General features: G+C 28.0%; 1 protein-coding gene across 2 annotated transcripts; it reads right to left on the bottom strand.

Annotated features, from left to right (window-relative positions):
* Positions 1-3,166: 3,166 nt before the first annotated feature.
* LOC107455385 (cleavage stimulation factor subunit 2 CstF64) lies at positions 3,167-23,540 on the bottom strand. Of its 2 annotated transcripts, XM_016072924.3 has the most exons (14): positions 23,368-23,406; positions 23,096-23,291; positions 22,618-22,696; positions 18,965-19,134; positions 18,831-18,865; positions 16,538-16,645; positions 16,325-16,444; positions 15,044-15,136; positions 14,884-14,916; positions 10,837-10,876; positions 9,291-9,437; positions 6,904-7,493; positions 3,938-4,075; positions 3,167-3,486 (listed from the first exon to the last, which is right to left on the bottom strand). In XM_016072924.3, the coding sequence occupies exons 2-14, from the start codon at positions 23,151-23,153 to the stop codon at positions 3,364-3,366; spliced, it is 1,734 nt and encodes a 577-aa protein (XP_015928410.1). In that variant the 5' UTR covers positions 23,154-23,291; positions 23,368-23,406; the 3' UTR covers positions 3,167-3,363. The 2 variants fall into 2 exon arrangements, with proteins under 2 accessions (XP_015928410.1, XP_015928411.1); XM_016072925.3 differs by lacking the exon at positions 14,884-14,916 and having other exon boundaries at positions 23,368-23,540.
* Between the last annotated feature and the right edge of the window lie 410 nt (positions 23,541-23,950).

The raw sequence follows: 23,950 nt of genomic DNA, 5'->3' as shown, positions 1-23,950 counted from the left end.
TTTCATAGTTCTATTTAAAGTGTAGATTATTTGTCAAAATAAGTCCAGAATATATGAAATATAAGTAAATATTTGCACTAATTTTATGTACTCACGGTATAGCAACCTAGCGTTAGAATGTCCTTTTTCGTTTTGACACTTAGTGGGTACAGCAAGCGGCAACTGAAGACTGTTCAGTTCATCTTGTTAAGGACAAGAGGTACAAAGACTATGCATGCATTTTTTTTAAAAATAAGCAGTAGTATTTCTAATTATTATATTTGACACTTAATTATACACTTAAGTTAGAAAAAAATATTTAAGCTCGAAATTGTTACTATTTATCATAAATATTTCAAGTTATTAACAACTTATAGTTTTACATATTTATAAGTCAGGGCTCGAAAAACAGCCCGCCCGCGGCATTCAAAAATTCCCCGCGGAATACGAATTTCTCCAATCCGACGTCCGCGCAGACGGCCATTTTCCCGTTAATGTTCGTGATACATTGATTTTTGTAATCTTACAAGAGTCTAGCGCCTCACTTCTAAAATGACCCTATAATCTAGAAATACAGCAACATACTGCGCATGGTGGAATTGATGTTTTCTTTGACTGGGAGTACTGCAGCGGGGCATTTCAGGAATGAACTTACAAAAAAACACATTACGTACTGGTCTTAATTAAGAAGCGTTAAACGCAATTATGAACATCTACCAAAATGGAAAACCCCTTTCAGATTTTTATGCAGAAATCTCTGTAAATCATTGACTTGATTGTGGAACTGGCAAACGTCATATTTGATTCATTTAAAAGAAAAGAACGCAGTACCCTCGGATAAATTGACATTCCAGATAACTTAACCTTTGTCATTTAAATTATTTCATAAAAGAAATAAATGATTTCATAAAAGAAAGACATACTAGGTTACTATTAGTAACCTGGTATTTCTTTTATTACTGTATAATGTAATCCTAGTAACTACTAATTCATTGTGCAATTTATATAAATGTTTGTAATAAATAAGAGAAAATTATATTTTTATTTATTTAGAAGCTACGGGTTAGTTTCAAAGGAGGACGGGTACATTGTTGGAAAAGCCGTTCTCGGGGACTGGTAAAATTTCTGAGTTTTTTCGAGCCCTGTTATAAGTTATATCACCATATTTCCCACATCTAGCTAATTTTTTCAAACTATTCATTATTTCAACTGAGTTAGAGCAATTTTAATGTAAACTTTCCTTTGCAAAAGTGAGTCTTACTGCTATTTCTGCTGAAAGTGGAATTTAATGGCATAGGAGTCAAAAGTGGCTTCATGGCACCAAGCATAAATATCAATATGTACTCCATACGAAGAAGTTGAACAATTTCAAACAATAAGTTGTTTTNGGGGCATTTCAGGAATGAACTTACAAAAAAACACATTACGTACTGGTCTTAATCAAGAAGCGTTAAACGCAATTATGAACATCTACCAAAATGGAAAACCCCTTTCAGATTTTTATGCAGAAATCTCTGTAAATCATTGACTTGATTGTGGAACTGGAAAACGTCATATTTGATTCATTTAAAAGAACGCAGTACCCTCGGATAAATTGACATTCCAGATAACTTGACCTTTGTCATTTAAATTATTTTATAAAAGAAATAAATGATTTCATAAAAGAAAGACATACTAGGTTACTATTAGTAACCTGTATAATGTAATCCTAGTAACTACTAATTCATATTGCAATTTATATAAATGTTTGTAATAAATAAAAGAAAATTATATTTTTATTTATTTAGAAGCTACGGGTTAGTTTCAAAGGACGATGGGTACATTGTTGGAAAAGCCGTCCTCGGGGACTGGTAAAATTTCTGAGTTTTTTCAAGCCCTGTTATAAGTTATATCACCATATTTCCCACATCTAGCTAATTTTTTCAAACTATTCATTATTTCAACTGAGTTAGAGCAATTTTAATGTAAACTTTCCTTTGCAAAAGTGAGTCTTACTGCTATTTCTGCTGAAAGTGGAATTTAATGGCATAGGAGTCAAAAGTGGCTTCATGGCACCAAGCATAAATATCAATATGTACTCCATACGAAGAAGTTGAACAATTTCAAACAATAAGTTGTTTTGTAAAAAAAATTCAAAAAAAAAAAAAAAACATGAAAGATTACTTAAGAGTTTCAGGGTTGCACCATTTATCTGAAGAATTTTTTTAGGCTTTCTGCGACAAACCACTCTAGCACTAATATCCTTCTGCAAGAAACTATTAATAATAATTAATGTACATGTTATTAATTAAATTTTTAAATTTAATGAAACAGAAACTCTGTATTTACAAAAAAAGCCTATTTGGATGTAATAAAATTGTATGTATTTTTTTAAATGATTAAGTAATATTTTTTTATTCTAATATCATGGGCAATATTCTCATATTTTGTAAGAGGAAAACACACAAATTATTTATTTTTTCGCATTTTGTAAATCATCATCACATAAAAAAAAATAAAAAAATTTAAATCGTAAAATCCGTGAAAGAAAGGAAAAGCAATTTTTTTCCTTCCAAATAAGAATTAAAAAATCACGAGTATTTCATCCCCTCTGATGCATGAAAAAGACATCTATTGAATATAATTGTGGAGGAAAAAAATCCTTGAAACATTTTTGCAGAAAAGAAATTTTTTAATTTTTTGCTTCAATGTTTTTTATTTTTCATTCTTCTCAAATAAGAATCGAAAATTTTGAGCATCTCTTTCCCCTCCGAAGCGCGAAAAAGGCATCTTTTAAATATAATTATAGAAGAAAAAAAAATGTTAAACTTTTTGCAGAAAAGAAAACCAAAATTTTACTTTCTAAAGGAAAATTCTTTCTGTGAGAACTCTGTAACGTTCTGCGACAATGTCGCCGTGTCACTGCGATTCTGCCACGGTGCTGAAGATGAACTTTTTACCCAGTCACAATCCTTGAGAAGTCTTAAGACAGGACTTCAAAAAGTAAACAAAAACAAAACTGTTTTGTAAACCTGAATACAATTCTAATTTGAATATAAATTAGACGGTTAAAAGATTTTTCTGAACTCTGCAGTTTGAAAAAAATTCCATGGAAATTAAAAGAAATCAGCAATTGAACAAACTAAATAACACTAAACATATTCCTGCGATAGCGTTATAGACAACTTAATCAATTAAAAAATTACACTTGTAGTATAAAATATTTTATTAACCAAGTTAGAATACTTTTTTTGACAGGTCATTTTTTTTAATAATAAATGCTTTTAATTCACACATTTAGAGAATAGAAAAATTGAGAAACAAATATACATAGGCTCATATGTTTATTACAAAATATAGAATAAAACTGTGTTTTACTACAATTACTTGAAAAAGAGCAAAAAATTAGGATGCTTGAGTACTGCGAGCAATTTGTTCTTTTAATATCAAAATGCTTTGCCTTTGTTCTGGAGGAAGCATGGCTATCTGCTGATCCGAAAGTTGCAGAACTTGCATTATTAAAGCAGCCTATATAACACACATATATATATAAATATTTATATTAAATAAGATAAAATTAGAAAATTTAGTTTAAAAATAGATTGTGAAATTTTCTTATTCATATCTTTTAAAAAATAGGCTTAAAGCTGGGAAATGGTAAACAATTTCCTATCTGATTGTTAATGGAAAAACTATAATTTATATTAAAAAAATATTTTACCTAAGAACACGAACTTTAAAATTGTGAATGTTACTTTTAATTTTGAAATTAAATATATATTTTTCTAAGTCAGACTCTGCTGTGGTATATATAATTACAAAAAATGTTTTAATTTCATTATTGATAATAAAAGTGACGAAAATTAAGAAGAAAAAAATGCAACTAAAAAATAATTTATGAAATACACTATTAACTATGAATATTTATGAATTACACTATCAAATAAGTCTATCATAAAAATTTGGGAAATAATATTACCTTTTCTTGGTCGTGAGGCGCTATAGCAGCAGCTGCTGCAGCTAATGCCTGATTATTAGAGCGGGATGATGAAGCAGGACTTGGAGATGCCCCACCAACTGCAGGAGAGTTACCACCAACAGCATTTAATCTGGGATTCTAAAACATTAATTAATTAAAATATTGTTGGCTGGTGAGATCTTACTTATAGAAAATTGCTTACATAGATATACAATGGAGCCCCAGTTTTACATTGTTCATTTTAAACATTATCTTGCTTCCTACGTCATTTTCTGCTGGTCTGTGAAAATTGACTATACCGATAACATTAAATTATCCAGGATTTTATGTTACTCTTTTTGAAAAAATCCTGCTTTACAAGTCTTTCTAACTGATCAAAATCATTTTATCTCTTCAATGTTCGCACAAACTTTTCCTAACTTTTCTCTTCCTTTCAAAAAAAAAAAAGGCTTGTTTATTAGCTTTTTGTAGCTCTTTTCACATTCTATCTTATTTTCCTTTGTCTGTGAGAGAGGAAAGGAAGTATGGGAGCTTAAATTGTAAAAGTTGCGAGTGGAATTTTCTCCAGCAAATCTGAACCTTTGAATCGTTGTATGTATCCAATCATTTAAGAACACACTAAACAACTAGTTGAGAAATTATTTCTTTTTCTTGATTTTGTTTGCCTGCATGATGTTTCTAAAGCAAAAATAAATGTTCTTTAAGCTCTGAATTTGATTTACACAGCATTGGACACTATGGACTCAAATACATTACAAATGAGTTCATTGAAGCTTCTAGGGGGGTTAATTGCATCTGAAGATCTTCCAGATTCGATGACGTCTACATCAACTGCAAATATGTCCTATTACTTTTCAATTGATTCAATATCTAAATTTAATGCCTGCTCCCAATGATATCGACGAAAGCGATCAAAATAAGCAAATAATATCAAGGGATATAGATATAACAAATCTTAAGTTGCAAAGCATAAACCATTAAGCAAACATGCAAATAATAGTAAATATTGAAATCGACATTTTTGAAATTGTATCTAAAAACACGCAAAGATTGAAATGTTTTTTTTTTATAATTCATATCGTAAGTGTCAATGTTTAAAAATATACATAATTTTTTTTTTTTACCCTCATATAGTTATTCCGCTTCATGTGCTTTTAAATGCTGGTTCAAAGTAAAATAGGGTGTTCCACTATCTGGTATATATAATTTAAATATAAAATTATATAAAAGCTTTACAATGAATTCATACAAAGAATTAAGAATCAACAGTCTTCATTGTGTGAATAAAGCAAACTATCTGTCTTCAATCATATCATTAACCGCAAAAACTTTTGAGATGTAGATAATTGAGAATAAATATAAGAGTTAAAGAAAGACTTTTCTTTATATATACAGGGTGATTCTAAAAAGATGGGGAAAATTTTAGGAAGTGATAGTACACACCCAGACAAACAATTTTAATCAAAGAATGCATGGTCGTAAACAAAACGCAAAAGTGCTGGCACATGTGGAAAGTTTTTTCATGCAAACGAGAAAGCTCCACTCCTATTGCGAGATACTGCGCTACGTTTTTTGTCGCCAAGCTTTAGGCCGCTGCAGGGAAAGTTCGCCTATCTTTTCTTCGCCGTTGTACCAGCATAGCCGCTGCCGGCCACTGTTTTGAGCACTTAGTGTAATCACAAGCCATTAAATTTGCTTTTATAACTTAATTTCATCGTTCTTTGTGTGTTTTTGCCTCATACAAGAACATAAACTTCGACGCCCTATAGCGGTTTTGGGTTTTGTTTTCGACCCTGCATTCTTTGATAAAAATTGTTTGTCTGGGTGTGTACTATCATTTCGTAAAATTTTCCCCATCTTTTTAGAATCACCCTGTATAGGAATTGTAGTGGACCAAAGAACGTCAGGATATTTTTAGAACAGTATACATATATTTTTAAAAAAGGTAAACGACAGACCTAAAAAGGTAAGTTAAATTATTAATCAAAACTCATGAATTTGAAATATATAATTGCAAATTTTATCAAAAAGGAGAAATAAAATTAACTATTTTTAATTTTTGCAACAGAAAGTTTTAACAGTTACCAATATAATTTTATTAATGTGGAATACAGAACAACTAATAGCAGTTTGAGATCAATAAATATACTATGTATTATAACTATAATTAAAATACACAGTATATTTAATTTGTGTATTATAATTATAGTTAAATTAATTCATGTATAAATTAGTGTTCCCTTATACCTGTTATTTTACTAAAACTTGTAGTAGAATCCAAGACTTCCTCTATTAAATAATTTCAATGTATGATTTTAATATTCTCAAAGAGTGAATATGTGGCTAAACATTTTTTCACAAAAGTAATTCAGAGGATAATCCCTCAATTCAACATTTAAGAGTTTTATGATATGATTACTGTATTATTGACTGGAATTTTTAATTTTTAAAATCGGATGAAGGAAACAAGTCAATAATTTTGAAACTACAAAAAACCATCTACAAAATTTATTTTATGATATGATTACTGTATTTTTGACTGGAATTTTTAATTTTTAAAATCGGATGAAGGAATCAAGTCAATAATTTTGAAACTACAAAAAACCATCTACAAAATTTATTACTGCAATTGCTTAAAATAATAAATAATTATATGACAAACTATGAATTTATCAACATAAAAATTTAATAATGCAAAATTTTTGAAAATCTTTAAATTCTTAAATTTTTATTCTTAAAATTTGTATTTTTAGTAAACTGGATATTTTGAACACATACAAAAGTCAGGAATATTTGGACAAATAGCTAAAGATCAAGATAAATAAGCATAAATTATTTTTATAAGGAAAATAAGAAATATGAGAACAATTACGAACTCTGATATTTGCTGCACCATGAAATTAATTACATCAATGAACATAAAATGTAACTAATTAATGAACACATAGCTTAAGAAATAGCTTTACCTGAAGGGGCCGAGCAGTAGCTGCATTAGGATTCATAGGAGGTATGTGATCATCCATTCGCCCTGGACCCATTGGTCTATCGAAATGGGGTCCTCTATTACCATGATCCCCCATAGGCATACCACGAGCATCTACAGGAGGTATATTACGACCACCAGGGTTGGGAATATTTCGAGAGTCCATAGGAGGCATATTTCGTCCACCAGCTGATGGATGAGGGTCATGAGACGGCATACCTCTACTTTGTGGCATCCGATGCATGTCATTAGATGGCATATTTCTCATATCTCCAGGTGGCATGTTGCGCATGTCTCCTGGATGTGCAGCGCTTCTACCTCGCATGTCACCAGGAGGCATGTTGCGCATGTCGCTGGAAGGCATATTTCGAATGTCACCATGAGGCATGCCAGGATTATTAGAGTAACGATTATCAGGCATTCTTCCAGGCCCACCCATTCCTCTAAAGTCCTCATCAACCGCTTGATGTCTCATATCTTTATCTCCACCCATCACTGGAGGACCACGCATATCTCTGTCAACCATGGGCATCTGCCTCAGATCGTGATCGCCAAGTGATCGAGGATTCATACCTAAAAATTAGATTTAAAAAAATTTTAACAGTAGTATCACATATTTAAATAATTATAAGATCTTAAGATTTGAAATTGGTTCAGCTCTGTTATCAGAAAAACTTTATATATATGTCTCCTGATTTAAATTATTTTGTTTTAATTGCACGTGTTGAATTAGCACATTCATAAATAAAATTTATTAAGAGTTAAATATAATGCATGTAATACTTTTAAAAAATAATTTCAAAAATATAGAAATATTTCTTGTAGTGTTAAGCATCCAATCTTTACTAATAAATGATGTTGAAAGTAACTTTTATAAGTTTTATACTGATTACACTAATGATACCTGTAGACATCAAGTTTACCTAGTTTATAGGATTGCTATGGCCAAAGTGAAATAATTTTTACTTATTAAAAACCACTAGAACTTTTAATTATTTCACTTATTTATTATTCCAAAAACAAAGAAAGTGATAAATTCAGTAAATGTGGTTGAATATTGAATATAAACTTCTTATAAAATAGATTTGTCTAATTCCAAAAGGCGAAGGTAAAAAGCAGGGAACCTTTGTAAAATTTAGCATATATATCAGAATGTAATTAATTTTTTCAATAAAAACTTTGAGTATTTTGTTATTAATATTTTAATAACATGTTAATTTTTTCATCCAATATATTATGGATTTAAATATTTTATACTTAACTATCCTTTTAATAAATAAAATAACGAACTATTAAATAAATAATTATAAAAAAAAGGAAAGAAATTAATTCACAGCTAAGATTATGACATTTTTCTCTATGCTACAAACTGAATAACAAATCATTTGGTTTCTAAATACTACTTTACTGCGGCTCTTTAAACTCCGGGATATACAACATTTAAAAAATATTATACTTTTTGGTGTGTAATTAAATTGATAATTTCTTTTCTCTCAATTTCTGATAAAACCGACTCAAATGTATTCAGAAATAAGAGCTTCATGAGGATTGATTGAAAAAATGGGTTTGAGCTTTTCAATTATGTTGTTCAAGATTCGTTGAGGAAGATATAAGAATAGTGAAATGCATACCTAAATGAATAAAAGGAATCATTGCAAACCAAGCATGTCAAATTCGAGCCTTGCGTGACATTTAACATCAAATTAGTTGCTTCCGAATTTGAAAAATCATATGAAAACGGCACAAAGAACAAAAAAAAAATGGTTTAAAAAAAAAAACTGGAGGGAAAACAATCGGAAAACGATGCGGATTTATGACAGAATGACGAACCGCGTGGTTAAAAGTGATAATATTGTTAACCACACAGTCATTCTACACATGTCAGTCATAACATCATATTAAAAACATCAGCTTTTCAAAAACCGTGGAAATGGGCGATAAAATGATAATAACTGAAAAAAAGCGATTGAAGAATGGAGGGAGTGTACTACATCATTGCAAACCAAGCATAACGAAAAGTGATAACTCAAATTCATTTGTTGAATAAACATCATACTAAAATTGGCAGAACTAGAAAGAAAAAAAACCTTGCGGAAATAGATAAAAAAAAAGATAAACAATCAGTAAAAGATGTGGATTTATGATAGAATCATTGCATGTCAAAAAGGATGACTCAAATTAAAAATTAACGTGTTGAAATAACATCGGGATTTGAAGGGGAAAAAATGTGCTAATGGCTGAAAAATAATATAAAAATGATGTGATCAATTGGAACCGTTTTTTTTTAAAATTAAGAACAGAAGTTCCTTTTTCAAATATGGAAAACATTTAAGTATAATGTACATTAAGTTTTAGCACATTTAAACTAACCTCTATCAGGATATTGATTTGGTCCAGCAGCAGGAGCTGGTAGCAAAGATGGTCTTGCAGGTGACACATTATGAGGAGGTGGCCTTTGAGGACCAGCTGCAGTATTAGGAGGTATAGGTGAAGAGCCAGGTGCATCCATAGGTATAGCTAAAAGGGATAAAGAAACAAATAGTTAAAAAAAAGTTTTTGAAAATAATGGGCAATCAAGGGGCCAAAAAACAAAACAATTTCCAGATATGAGTTTCATAAATCACATAAAGTTTGTAATAAGCAATAAACAGTAGAAAATTGGATTAAAATACAAAAATTTAATAACACAATTAGCATAATATTAGTGTTTTCCTATTATGAAAATTTCATCGTCAAAATATCATGGGTCCAAATTTTATTTTTATTTTAGATAAGACTTTTAAGATTGAGAAAATCAAACAGATGTTAAAACTTATCACTAAAAGAGATTAATAATACAGAGTACTTCAAATAATAGAGGATACTGTACGAATTTTTTTCACAAATACCTAGCAAAAAGTCCATGAATGTTAAAAAAAATCTAAAAGTTAAATATGTTATGTAAACATGTCATATGTAAAATGTATGTGAACATCTACATTTCCACCTCTTAAAAAAAATTTATCAAACACAGTTGCTAAAAAACTGTAGTTTCTTGGCACATTATCAAATGTTGTAACTTCTCAACACTGCTAAGCTATAATGACGGAGAGAATGTTGCAAAAAAGTTAGACTTAAATGTAGTAAGTAAAATTGAAATCAAACAAAGGAAAAACAAAAAATTAAGATATTTTTAATACCTTAGTTTATTTAAAATTTTAATTTTTAAAATTTAAATATTTCAGAAAGAAAGAAGAGTTGAATTCAAAAATTTAACCAGAAAATTTCAAATTTCTTAATACATTAAACTTTATTCAGTTACAATAATAAGAATATGCCATTGCATATAAAGGCTATTAAATTTTTATCGACACAAAGGAAATCTTTCAGTATTATGTTTTAAAATTAAAATAAAGTTGCATAAATTAATAGAAGAGATAAAATAAAAGTCAATGGCAAAATGAAAAAGTTTCTACAAACAAGATAAAACACTAAATCAGTCAATAGGATTTCTTCTCATACACTTGTTTGTAAAAAAGTAAAGAGTTTTTTTTCCCAATATTTTTTAAAAATAAAATTGTAGCTTTTGTTTACAATTACTTTATTTTAACACATTTTTATAAGATATCAAACATCTAGAAGTCTAAGACATTAGATTTGATTGATTATCCCATAACTAAATTAGGTATATTTTAATGTAAAAAAAAAATTCAAGTATTAATTTTCTCTGACAGTCCAAATTAATGCAAACAAGCAATTATTAATTGGATTACTTGTCATTTGTGTTCAGATAGCTTGTCATCTTTCTAAATTTATTCATAAATATAAATATTAGTCATCATACTTTTTCCACATGAATTATTTAAAATATTTCAATAAAACATATGAAACACAAAAGATATATAGAACACATTTATAAATGAGTAAAAGTAAGTACCTGGTGCAAATTGAGGACCTTCATTTATACCAGGAACATTCTAGGAGTAAAAGTTATAAAAGAAAACATTAGAAAAAATCTTAATATCTAAAAAACAAAAGAAAATTTTAGAGAGCCTTATTTTGTATTCATCTTGTTTTGGACAAAATTTATTATACATTCACTTTTTATATGCTAAACTTTTGATGATTTACTATGAATAAATATATTATGCATTCACTTTAAATATTTATAATTTTAATCATGTAATAAAATTTAACTACAAATTTGATTATAACTGAACATTAAAATCCTATATTGGAATAATCTATCACTAGAGAGAGAAAGAGAAAAAAAAAAGCAAATATTTTAGCAAGTTTTTTACATTCTTACAAGATTTTGGCCTCGTTTAATTTCATAAAATTAAAGTCTTGAAATAAAATACAAAAACCCTGAATAAATTGGGATTTAATAAGATTTTTTCACTAGAACTAAGTCTTACTAGTTTAAAAGTCTAACCTATACAAATTATATGCAATATAATTTGTATAGACAATGCTTTAAGCTACAAAATCAAACACAAAATCTTACTTTCTTTGAATAAACATACACCTTCTTTTCTTTTTTACACATTTGGATTCTTTGATATTCAAAATAGGGAAAGTAGTTGCAATATGGAAAACATTAATCCTATTGTTTGCGCAGGAGAGCAGTCAAAAGTTCAGGCCCCTTAGTGTTAAGTTCGCTTTTAGAGTGTTTCACCATTTAAATGAAATCTTATTTTTAATCATACATATTTTTAATCTTTTCAAGAGCTATTTGATTACTTCCTTACAATCATTGAATTTTATTATTTGAATTTATGTATATTAAATTGGTGTGAAAATTTATAAGTCTTATAATTTATTATTTTTCTAGCTATAAGTAAATCAAATAAAAAAAAATAGCAAATAATCATTTAAAAATAATAATAATAAAATTGCATGATATCTTTAGATAAACAAGTTTTAGAATTTTGCAAAAAAAAATTTCTTTATTCAATTATTAACAGAGATTTTCTGTGAGAAAAAGTATGTTTTCATGTCTGATTTTTTAAATTAAAATAAAGTCTGCACAAATTAAATTGCATATTTAAAGTTAGATCCTAAAGTCATTAAGATTGAGTCTCTAGTATGTGAAGATACAATCATTCAATCATTAGATAAAAAGTTATTAAAGATATATATATATTTTTTTTTGAGGGGACGCACTCTACTATAACATTTAAATAAAAAGTAACATTAATGTGTCATCTATTAATATAGACTCCTTTCCTTTTCTTTTAGTATTTCAATATATTAGCAGTAAACATTTGTTTTATATTTTAACGTATTTCCTTTGCAATAATAATTTAATGTAACTTCTGTGGTTTCAGATTGAAACTCTAGCTTGATTTTGTTTTTTTAGGCATCAAAATTCAAATTGTAGTGGTAACATTGATTAAAATGCAAAGCATTAATCTATGTCTAATGTTAAAGAAACCTAGTGTTATTTTTATTATTATGATACAACAGCTAAATTGAGTAATATATGAGAGCATAATGTTGGCAAAAATTTTTACACGCTTTAATTGAATTATTATAAAAATTATATTGTAAAAAGAAATCTCTTTTTTAAGGTTCATGAGCATCTATAGTACTTAGTTATGACATAGGTTTTGTAATTGATTACTAATCGAAGTAGGAAGGAAAATCAAAAAATACAGTCTTTAAAAAAACGTGCATTTGAAAAAAAAGGTTGCAATTTAGAAATAAACATAGCTTTTAAACAAAATAAAATTATCAATTTTAAAAAAAAAAAAAACCTAATCCAATAGAGAAACTCACTTTTATGGAAGCTGAACAAATGCTTAATATAAAAAAAATACACAATTTCACAAGAATTGCATTGAAAGTTTAAATAATATACAATCAAATGTTTAACGGGATAAATGAGGGCATTTTAAAGTTCTAATTGATGATATTAGTTTTGACAGAGACTTCTAAAGCTTTGAGCTCTGTAAAGCTAATTAAGAAAATTGCAAGTTCAAAAACTTTTAGCAATAGCAAAACAACAATAAAATAAAAAAAAGCATGTAAAGAAAATAATAGTAGAATATTTTTATTTTAGAATTGAAAGTGAAATCAATTTCAAAAGCCAAGCTGAAAAAGAAATTTATAAATACATCAATCTTCCGCCCTTTGCTTTTGCACTAAAATTTTCTGAAGGGAAGTAAACAAAAAAATAAAGATATTTCACATCATTTTCAGTACCATGAAAATTTTGTTAAGTGTTGATACGACACCAAGTGATTTTACAAGGTTACAATGAAAACCTCTAGAAGTCGAACTGTTTACAATTATGTTTAAGAACTTCCTATACAACGAACATCAATAGCAAAAATTTCAATAGAAAAAGATCTCAAAATTTTACATCTATTTTTAATCTAGAACTAAAATATCTGTACTTTTATTTAGCTGACTGATAATCAAATTTTTCTCGCATTGTTTGGAGTGTTTCATTCTGTGTCATATACCAAGGCCCTAGTGATACATGAGAACCTTTACTTTTTATTATTTTTCAAGCACAGTAGAGCGTCGATTATCCGAGCCGCTCGGCACCGAACGTGGTTCAGATAATTGGAAAGTTGTTTAAAATCTAGTTTAAATTATTATTATTCATGCACTAACTTTCCTTCACACTTTTTCTAGGCTTAGGACTGTCAGTACTATCTAAAATAGCTCTGGTATGTTTAAAACCTTTTTTTTCTTTCAATTTTTCAATTTTTTTTTTAAACTTTTTTTTTTTCAATTTGAATTATTTTTAACATATTTCAGCTTTTCTATAATTTTTTTGTCAATTACTGATCTTACCACATTTTCTTTATTTCCCATTGCAAAAGATATCCAGCAAAGACTTTTGTTTCAAAGAAGATGCTCTTTTTGTGCAGCTATATCCCTTTTTCTTTTTAAATAAATCAACTGAACTGGATCAACTTCATTTTAACCTTCTAGCCAATTCATTGCAATATCTAATGAATTGCATGCTTCTATACGAGAAGGTTAACTATCTTGAACTTGACCACCTACTTCTTCCACTGTGGAGTTCCGATTTTGATTCAAAATATTTCAGCTACAATTTAATCATTTAAAATTTGAAATCCTGAGTCATTTTCAGTGTCTCGACACCAGTCTTTTATTTCGTCTGCTGTATAACCTGGCTTCTTTTCACCCGAAAGATCTACTGATTCCAAAACTTCAGTTTCGTTTTTTTTTCTGTTAAGAATTTTATTCCAAGATTTAAGATTCCAAGCACTATAATCACTAATCATTAAACATAGGTGACAACTACCCATCCCCCAATTGTAGAGCTTCAACACTTATATATTCATAAACACCTTCCACATTCCAACTATTATAGATTGTTAAAATGAAGCTCGCATTCTTTGAAGATAATTTTCAGTTGAAGAGGGCTAAAGGAGTATGTAGGTTTAACTGTATAACAATACATGTACGTATGGCTACTATAAGAAAACTGCTGAAAAAAGTTGTAAATTAAATATGGTCTTCAGATGTAGTGGATGTTATTTATTCTTCTAAATTTGGAAAAATTGTCAATAAGTTAAAAAGTAAACTAAACTTTAAAAAAAAAAAATAAAGAATTCGAACACAGTTTGGATAATTGGACGTTCGGATAATAAGGGTTCGGATAATCGGCGCTCTACTGTATAATGATATTGATTAGAAATTTTTTGAAAAAATTTATTAGGCAGAGAAAACACAAGACTAAAAGTGTGCACTAATCACATTTTTGCACATTCAATATTGTGACTAGGAAAAAATTAGTAGATTATGTTTCATTGTATCAAGTTTTTCTCAACCCTTGATCCAAGAGTTGTAAAACATGTTAAAACTAGCAAAAACTATAATGAGGAAATATAAACAAAAGACAAATTCTAAACAATTATATTAAAAAAAACAATGCTATATAAAACGATACAATTACACAAAATTCTTAAACATCTATACAATAAAAATAAAATGGAAATACTTTTAAGTACTGTGGAGTTGAAAAGGCAGAATGCTAAAAAAAAATTAGAAGAATTATTTAACAAGCAAAAACATTTTTTTATAAAATAATAAAAAAAATTAAATGCTAATTCAAAAGCTATTTTCAGCTAAAAAAATATGTATATATGTTTGTTATTTACTGTTGGTGCTTGTGTAGCATTAGTTTTCCCTTCAGGTGTTGGCAACAGTGCAGATGCTGATAAAGTAAAGGGGTTCTGAGCATGTAGCATAGTCTGAAATAAGAATAAAAATAAAGTTAAAACATGATCAAATAATATGACTCCTAAAAGGTAAAATAAAAAATTTTTCTTGATTAGTAGAATTTTTTATAGATCATAAATATTTCCTAAATATCTAAATCAATATTTATGAAATGTTAAAAGTTTCACTGATCAAATTAAAAAGATATTGAAACATATTATAAATATGAAACAACTATACTGAGCTGATTTTCAACATATACAGCAAATATTATTACTACTAGGGTTCATGCAAGTGTGTGAACATGGCGACAATTGTCATCAAAGGATCTACAAATGTTACTAAAATCATATGCAGGGGCGACAAATTTTTGGCCTTAAAATATGTTTGGAATTGACAAAATAATAAAGAAAAATAGTTTTCTGCATTGAATTCCAAGCATTTAAAAGAAATATGTTGCACTAATTTTATTGTCCTAAGCGTGGTATTCAAATTTCAAAATTTTATAAATTAAAAGTTGGAACTTCAAATCTACATGTTGTGCTGCGCTTTGCATTCATGTACTGATAGTATAATTACTCATTAATGATATTTTTATCATCGATGGTATGATTAAATATTTTTTGCTCTTTTTTTAATTTACTTATTTAAAATTTTATAATTCTTATAAAATTAAATTTTAATAAACATTTTGTTAGCTATTACTTTCTCTGTTTATACATTTATCTGATCTCTGCCTTTTAAGTTCTAAGTTGAACCTATTTATTAATATTACCTTTTTTTCAAGTAATTTTAATAAATATTCATTATGGGGAAATAGACCTAATTAGTTTTAGGGTGTTATAGATAACAATAAAGAATTTTTGATGTATACCATAACATCAATTATGCAACTGTGAAGTTGAATTTTTTTTTCAAGTTTGTCTACTATATTAAGTTTTCTGAACCACTAAATAAATACCAAGATGGTCCTATTGGACCACTAAAGTTTTATTGTTGTGTGGTGCAAATCCTAATTACTTTTTCTTTAATTAAACAGAAGTTTAAATTTCTCCCCTCTTCTTTCAATGTAACTGTTTAAATTTCAAGTTTACCAAAAAAATAACTTTTTTTATTATTTTCAGTACTAAGAAAAAATACAAGGAAAAAGGGATTGAAATTTTATACATAAATTATCGTCAAAAAATGAAGAAAATAGAGTTTTATAAGAAAAAACTTACTTTTGCTTGAATGGGATCAACTAGCTTCATAATAACCTGAGCTTGTAATAAAGCATAACACAGTTGTGGATTTTGCATTAATAAAATACGAGCTTCGTTGGGATTATTTTCAATGCAAACCTTATAAATAAAATAAAACCAAATACATTTTAAGAAATAATCAAAAAATTCAACTATAGAGGAAAAAAGCATTTTTTTTTCTTCAAAACTTACCTTCATTTGAATCATAAGTTCATACAACTGTTCTGGAGGAAGACTACTCATGATTTTTGCTATTGCATCAGGAGCTTGATCTCCAGATATTTCAGGGCCATAAGGGCTCTAATAAACAAAATGGTTAAAAATAATGAATTTAAAAGTATTAATACTTAAATTTACTTCACAAGAAAAATTTTAAAAATAAAATTTTTTCGAGAAACATCTCCGAAAGAAAATATTGTAAGGAGATTGATAAGTTTTAAATATAAAAAAATAATAAAGCAAAAACTTAACTAACTCTTAACAAAAAAATTTCTTCAAAATTAGGTGAGGAATGCGATAAAAAAATTATTTTTGTTTTTTGGATCAAAGTAGATTATAACCACAAAAAAAAGAATAGGCGTATGAAAACTAACATATATATTGCTCCGTGTACAATGAATTAAATTAACTCAACCTTTTCGTACGGACTGTCACATGCCAACAGGAAACTCTCATCTCCCAGCCGAATAACTGGCATGCTAAAGCGATTTTTCATTCACTCCCGACCTTCAGATATTTATGACAATGTTCAGAAACTTTTTCAAATCTACAATTTCTGGCACAAGGTGACATTATATGTTCATATTATAAATAGAAGTAGATGCTGTTAAATATTAATGCAGAAAAAAAATTGAAGTACCCAAATTAGAGAACTCACAAATTGCAAAAAAGTTATATAACAGTGTTTTCATCATAGAAAAAAAATGGGTGAGAATTTCTCACCCTTTCTCAAAAACAGGGTGAGATTTCAGAAAGTTAAGTGAGATTTCTAAAAACTGAAAAAATACAAATAGACTTGGAAAAAAAATGTCTTTTGTTATAATACATTTTAACGTCTTCTATTTTTTAAAGCATTGACTATTTTTGCTGCATCATCATAGAAGATTTTGCCTTTACTAGGTATTTGTCCATCTTACATTAGTGCATAAAAAAATTTGAATTTACATAAAAAACCATACCTACAGTAAACACGTGGTTGCAGAGAAATGTGTTCTGAAAGGGGTTCCGTGGTTCGGAGGGGTTGTGTTCTGTTGTTCGAATAGGTTCTGAACAATGCCTACTGGTAAATAGGGAAGCTAGATAACGGGGCAAGTGTTGAAAATAATGAAGATCCAGGTAGAAAAGTGAAACAGATTTTATTCTAAATGACATAATTCGAAGCTTTTTCCAAAATGCGAGAAATTCGCAAATTTTGAAATTGATTTATAGAATGCGGGAATTTCTCGTGGTAATAATTTTTTAATGTGAGAAAAGAAAAAAATATGCGAGATTCTCACGTTCTCGCGCTGTAGTGAAAACACTGTATAATAACATAATTTGTTTACTGTCCGATAGCCGCTCTCACAAAACCAGTTGTCAAGCTTGCTTTATTAAGTACTAATTCCATAGAAATGCAATTTCAGCTGTAACTAAAACAATTTTAATTCGATAATTCTAGAAATGAGTAGAAGCAAATAAAAATTATTTTATTGTTTATTATTTATTGTGTAATATTACAACCCCATTTTATAGTATTCCTAACTATAAAAAAAGATTATAACAGAAAATATTATTTATAATATTTTAAGATAAACTAGTATAAAATTCATTTTTGCATATGCTTCTGTATTTTTAAGAGATTTTTTGGTACTATTGTATAACAGAAAGATATTAAGATTTTTTTTAAATAAATTTAAAAAAGAAAGTCAATATTTAGTGCAAAGTGAGCTTTAATTTAACAAGGTTAGTAAACAGCATGTTAATAAATAGAATAAAAAACATGAGAGAATTTCATTCAGTTCAGTTGCATTTAAATGTCTGAAAGGTAAAAATATCTCTGATTTGGGCATGGGCAAAGAGATGGTTTTAGTCAAAAATAGAGGGTTTTAGTTTATAAATCTAATTGCTCAAAACAACATTGATATTTAAAGTGTTCATATTAAGACAACTTAAAATAAAGAAAATCATTTTCCTGTTTGACAAAAAAAAAAAGAAAAATATTATAAAAAGTCATTTTTACTTAAAATTTTTTGCAAGAAATATGTTTTAGTTAGAAACATTTTAAATAGACAAAATAATATGTTGTGTTAATTGCTTCGCTCAGTTAACTTTGATTTACTTTATCTTGCAGTTTAACACTTTAAATAAATTCCTTCCTACACAATAGTTTTGAAGAAGAAAAAAAACTATACAATACAAAGCAAAAAGGTTTTAAAACAACAACAAAAAAATGGGACTCAAGTAAAAAAAGTAAATTTTTAAATGAAAAATAAAAACCTGAATTTACCTCAACCGGTGGGCCACCTAATGATGCTTGCAAATCTAGAAAAAAGAAAAATTTTTAATATTACAATTAAAGATCAATAAATCTAGAAAGAAGAACTAAGTCCAAAGATGACTAATGATACCTAAAATGCTTACTTTTTAATTCTTCTTTACTTTTTTCACTAGCAGCATTATCAACACGAAGAGCTCTGCCATTAAGTTCATAACCATTCAAATTACGCATAGCACTGAGAGCCATTTCTTGATCTTTATATTCACAAAATCCATAGCCTTTTGGTTTTCCTGTTTCTCGATCATACACTAATCTGAAATTTTTTTTTTTTAAAGGAAAAAAAATGCTTGATTATAGCAATTTTAAAGGAAAACTAAATGCTCATAAAAAGCTTACATTAAAGAAGATAATCCATATAAGTTTAAAAAATTATCTTTCTTTAGATATATCAATCAATTATAAACAAATAATTTATCTTGTTTTTGTGCAGAAAATTTTACTAGGTTACACATAATTTTCAAATTTTAAGATTAAAGAGCCAGAACTTAAAATGTGTAAATAAGCCTAATATTTGAAAATAATAAATCAGGTAATATTTTTGTATATTGTTTTAAAGCTTTTTATATTTTATATGTCCCTCGCAATTTTTACTAAATTTCGCAATATACTTTTCAAAGAAAGATAATGGTAACAGACTTTAAAAATAGTAATATAAAATTAATTTGTTAATCTAAAAAGTTCTGAAGAAGATTAAGTATTTTTCTTTTGGCATTGAACCTAATATTACTCAAATTTTAAAAATATTTTGTTTGTAATGCAAAAAATATCATTAATTATTTCTTATAAAGTAAGATCATAAACATACCAAGTTATATATATACTAATATTTTAAAATTTACTACAGTAGCCGAAGAAAATATCTCACAGGACTGATTTAAAATTAATTTTTTAAAGCTTTAATACTGTCTTAATTGTAATATTTTTGTCATCTCTGCATATGCTAATGCTGTTACCACCCTGACGAAGACAATTTAGTCTAGCTGCGAAGATATTAATTTCGTCTTGCTACAAAAACAATATTTATTTTGTGATGTTGAATGACATATAGCAGTGTTTTCACTACAGCGCGAGAACGCGAGAATCTCGCATATTTTTTTATATTCTCGCATTAAAAAATGATTACCGCGAGAAATTCGCGCATTCTATTAAAAAATTTCTAAATTCGCGAATTTCTCGCATTTTGAAAAAAATTTCTCTTTTGCGCCATTTAGAATAAAATCCGTTTCACTTTTCTTCCTGGATCTTTTATTATTTTCAACATCTGTCCCATTATCTAGCTTCCCTATTTACCAGTATTGTTCAGAACCTTTAAGAACAACAGAACACCATCCTTCCGAACCACGGAACCTCTTTCAGAACGCATTTCTCTGCAACCACGTGTTTACCGTAGGTAAGGTTTCTTCATGTAAGACGTTAAAAGTTTTTGCTCGTTAATGTAAGATGGACAAATACCTTGTAAAGCCAATATTTTCTACTCCGAAACGGACGAATGAAAATGAAACAAATGTGGGTAGAAGCGATCAAAACGAAACAAATGCGCATTTGAGCAACCTAATGAGAATAGCTGAATGAAAAAGTAGATGTAGAACATTTTCCATATGATGATGAAGCAAAAATATTCAATGCTTTAAAAATTAGATGTTAAAAATGCATCATAATTAAAGAAATTATTTTTTTTTCTAGTTTCTTTGCGTTTTTTTTTTTTTTTTAATTTTTGAAATCTCACTTAACTTTTTGAAATCTCACCCTGTTTTTGAGAAAGGGTGAGAAATTCTCACCCATTTTTTTTCTGAGATGAAAACACTGCATATAGCAAATGGAATTTATGCAAGGAATTTCACGATTTTATGCATGGATTAGCGCTGAAATGTAGAAATTTTCTTTATGCACCCTTTTTCCCCTGGGGACTTTACGCTTCTTGAAGATTATTTTCAGCGAGACCTATATCAGTTTGCAGTCGATATGCAATTTATTTAGTCGGGATAAAGTTTTTTGTAAATTAGTTTCAGTGGGACTTCTACCTAGCGATCATTGCGCATTGTTTCATGACTTTTTGCCCTTCTTTTTTTTTTGTCTCCTGAGATTCATTGTTATTTGTAAATTCATTTTAGTAGGCCAATTGTTACTTTGCGATCGATTATTTTGACTTATTTTCATCCTGAATTTTTGTTCTGAACTCAATCTGTTAATGAAAAGAAATTATAAATTAAAAAAATTCACCAGATTTTTAATCATTTTTTATTTTATTTTAAACGATACAATTTTATTTTCAACAAAAAAAAATTCTTAAAAAGATTAATAATAAATAAATTAAATAAATAATACCTTATAAATAAATTAAATAAATAATAATAAAGAAAGAAAACAAAACTTACTCTTGTTTTGACATTTATTACATTTGGTCATTAGTCAATACAACATTATTATTTTAAATAAATAAGTAAAAGAAAGTCTAATGGTTCAAAAGCAAGTTTTTGTTCAGCAAATGATTTAAAAATTGCCTTACAAATGTACAATTACTCTTCTTTTTTAATGCATGTAAGTAAAATATTTTTTTAGAATTTTATTATTTTTAAAATAATAAATCTTAAGTCATTTTTAATTTAAAAATAATAATAAAACAAAGCTTTTGCATCAGTCTTAAGTCAATCCATCTTTATTATTTTAATTGAAAAAAATAAAGCAATGCTATGGATGTTATAGAAGAATTTGCTTTTTTTTTTTCAATTAACAATTTTCTTTGTTATAGATTTTCTCATTTATTTATCTTTGATTGATTTAAAATTTCGGATAGTGCAGCCTTGATTTTTAAAAAAAATTCCGATCCTATGTTATGGCGCGATACATTGCTATATTGTCTATCATACAATGTATCACAATATAAAATTTCTAACATCATCTAGTCCTACCATATATAATAAAAATACAATATAAAATGGTAAAACAATATAATAATAACATATAGTATTATAATATAAAATATTAGCACGGTAATATAAAAACATTAGCTAAATAAATACTAAGATTGATGAAAATCACTTAATAATTGAAAACAAATCATTTTAAAAAGAGTAGGAAACCAACTTCAATAGTGAAAATATAACATACAAAGTTACACAAACCATATTGGAAATTATGGAAAAGAGGCTCAAATTTGAGTAAAAAGAAGTGTGAAATATGTTATGAAATAAAAATGCACACTAACTACTAAATACTGACTTCAATTTTTAAAAAAATAAATTTTATAACAATACAGAATGTATGTTAAAAGTTCAGAGTAAACTTTTCTAATCTTAAAAACAAAAACTTAATTTAGTTTAAAGTTAATTTTATTCTATTTACGAAATAAGAGAAACATAAGAAATCGACACATCAAGGTAAAATTAACGAAACTAATATAAATTGTCTTAAAACAGTTTATTTAAGGTGTAAAACTTATACACACATTTTATTGATACAAAAGTTTAAAGAAAAACTCTGTTCTTAAAATAAGCAAAAAGGAGACTCATTTGTCTTCAAATTTGTTAGTTTTAGCTGAAAACTACCATATTTAGTGAAAAGATTTTATTTGAAGGTCAATTTTAGAGAACGCATAACATCACTTTTGATTCAACAACATGTGCACAGCAGTTAAAGAAACATTCTAGTAACACAAAATTATAAATTTAATTGCATGCTAGTTACACAAAATTGAGAAAGGGGTGAAAATTACATAAAAATCATAATATATAATCACCTAAAGCTTACGACAGGACCCACTTCAGCAAATATATCTTTTAATTGTTCTTCAGTGGCTTCATATGGAATGTTCCCCACTAGAACAAAACTTCTTATAAATTTTTGACAAGTTTATCTTTCAATATAATAGAAATATAGCAATATACATATAGCAATGTACATACAAAAATCCTATTTTGGTTACAAAATATTACAATAAATAATTTGTCCTCGAAATAATTAGAAACTTAACTCTACAAAAAATCAAACACATAGTAAAATAGAAATAAAGCTAATAGAAAAAAGAATAAATAAGAGTACTTTATTCTTCGGATCCTATAATGCAAAAAGAAAAAAAAAATTCTATAGGTAATTGCAAGCAATTCCAAATTAAAATAATAGTTGAATAACAAAATGAGTAACAATTCTAACTTCAATTTAATATCTGTTTAATATCTAAATTATTGAAATAGAATTTGTTCTAAAGAAATACAAACCAAACACAGATCGCATAGATCTTTCAGCCGCTGATAATGCTCCTTGCATAGCAGTCATTTTTACTTTAATAAATATGATCCTTTTATATTTATCAATAAAAAAAAGATTCTTTTTCTTTGTTAGAAAATGAGAAAAAAATAAGGCAGTAATATTATATTTTTATCTGCATTCTTAACAATNGTGGACAGATACGCTCTATGATTGGTTAAAAATTTGATCGGTAAGATAGCAAAATGAATTTTACTGCGCCGATAATCGGTGCAATAGACACTCCGTTATTTTAAGCTGCTGAGATAAATTCATACGCTGCTAACTACCTATTTCTGTCTTACTCAAGTAGATTTTAATGAATAATAGTTAAGAAAGGATAATTTTCACTACATGTATAAAATTCGCGCGTGCGAGTTCGAAAATACGAGTGCTCTAGCTTCATTGTTGAAATATTTGACGAAAACCGCAAAAAACTCGCCAATTTGGTTCCTGTCTGCATGCTTGAAATTTTCGAAGGAAATAAGGAAGTTGCTGTTGTTGCAATTCATTCACGTCGCACTAGAGCTAAACAATGGGCTACTGGCGATGGTCTGGGAAACATTTCTGAGGGTGATCTGAAGACATGCCATCACAATTTTGATGCTCTGCAGAGGAGATGCACCCCCACTCCGGTAGCCCAATGACCTGCACGTGAAGTCGAGCACTTTGAGGACAGTTTAACGAGGACCAACACCGCGCACCCTCGGTCCCTACGTAGACTGATCCAAGTGGTCACCCACCCGCACACTGGCCGCAGCCAGTGATGCTTGACTTCAGTGATCTGCTGGGAACCGTGTCTGAATGATTAGTCCACTGCGGGACGG

This window comes from Parasteatoda tepidariorum, chromosome 3 (assembly GCF_043381705.1).
Source record: "Parasteatoda tepidariorum isolate YZ-2023 chromosome 3, CAS_Ptep_4.0, whole genome shotgun sequence".
Taxonomy (NCBI): domain Eukaryota; kingdom Metazoa; phylum Arthropoda; class Arachnida; order Araneae; family Theridiidae; genus Parasteatoda; species Parasteatoda tepidariorum.
This window is presented reverse-complemented; position numbering and strand designations above follow the sequence as displayed.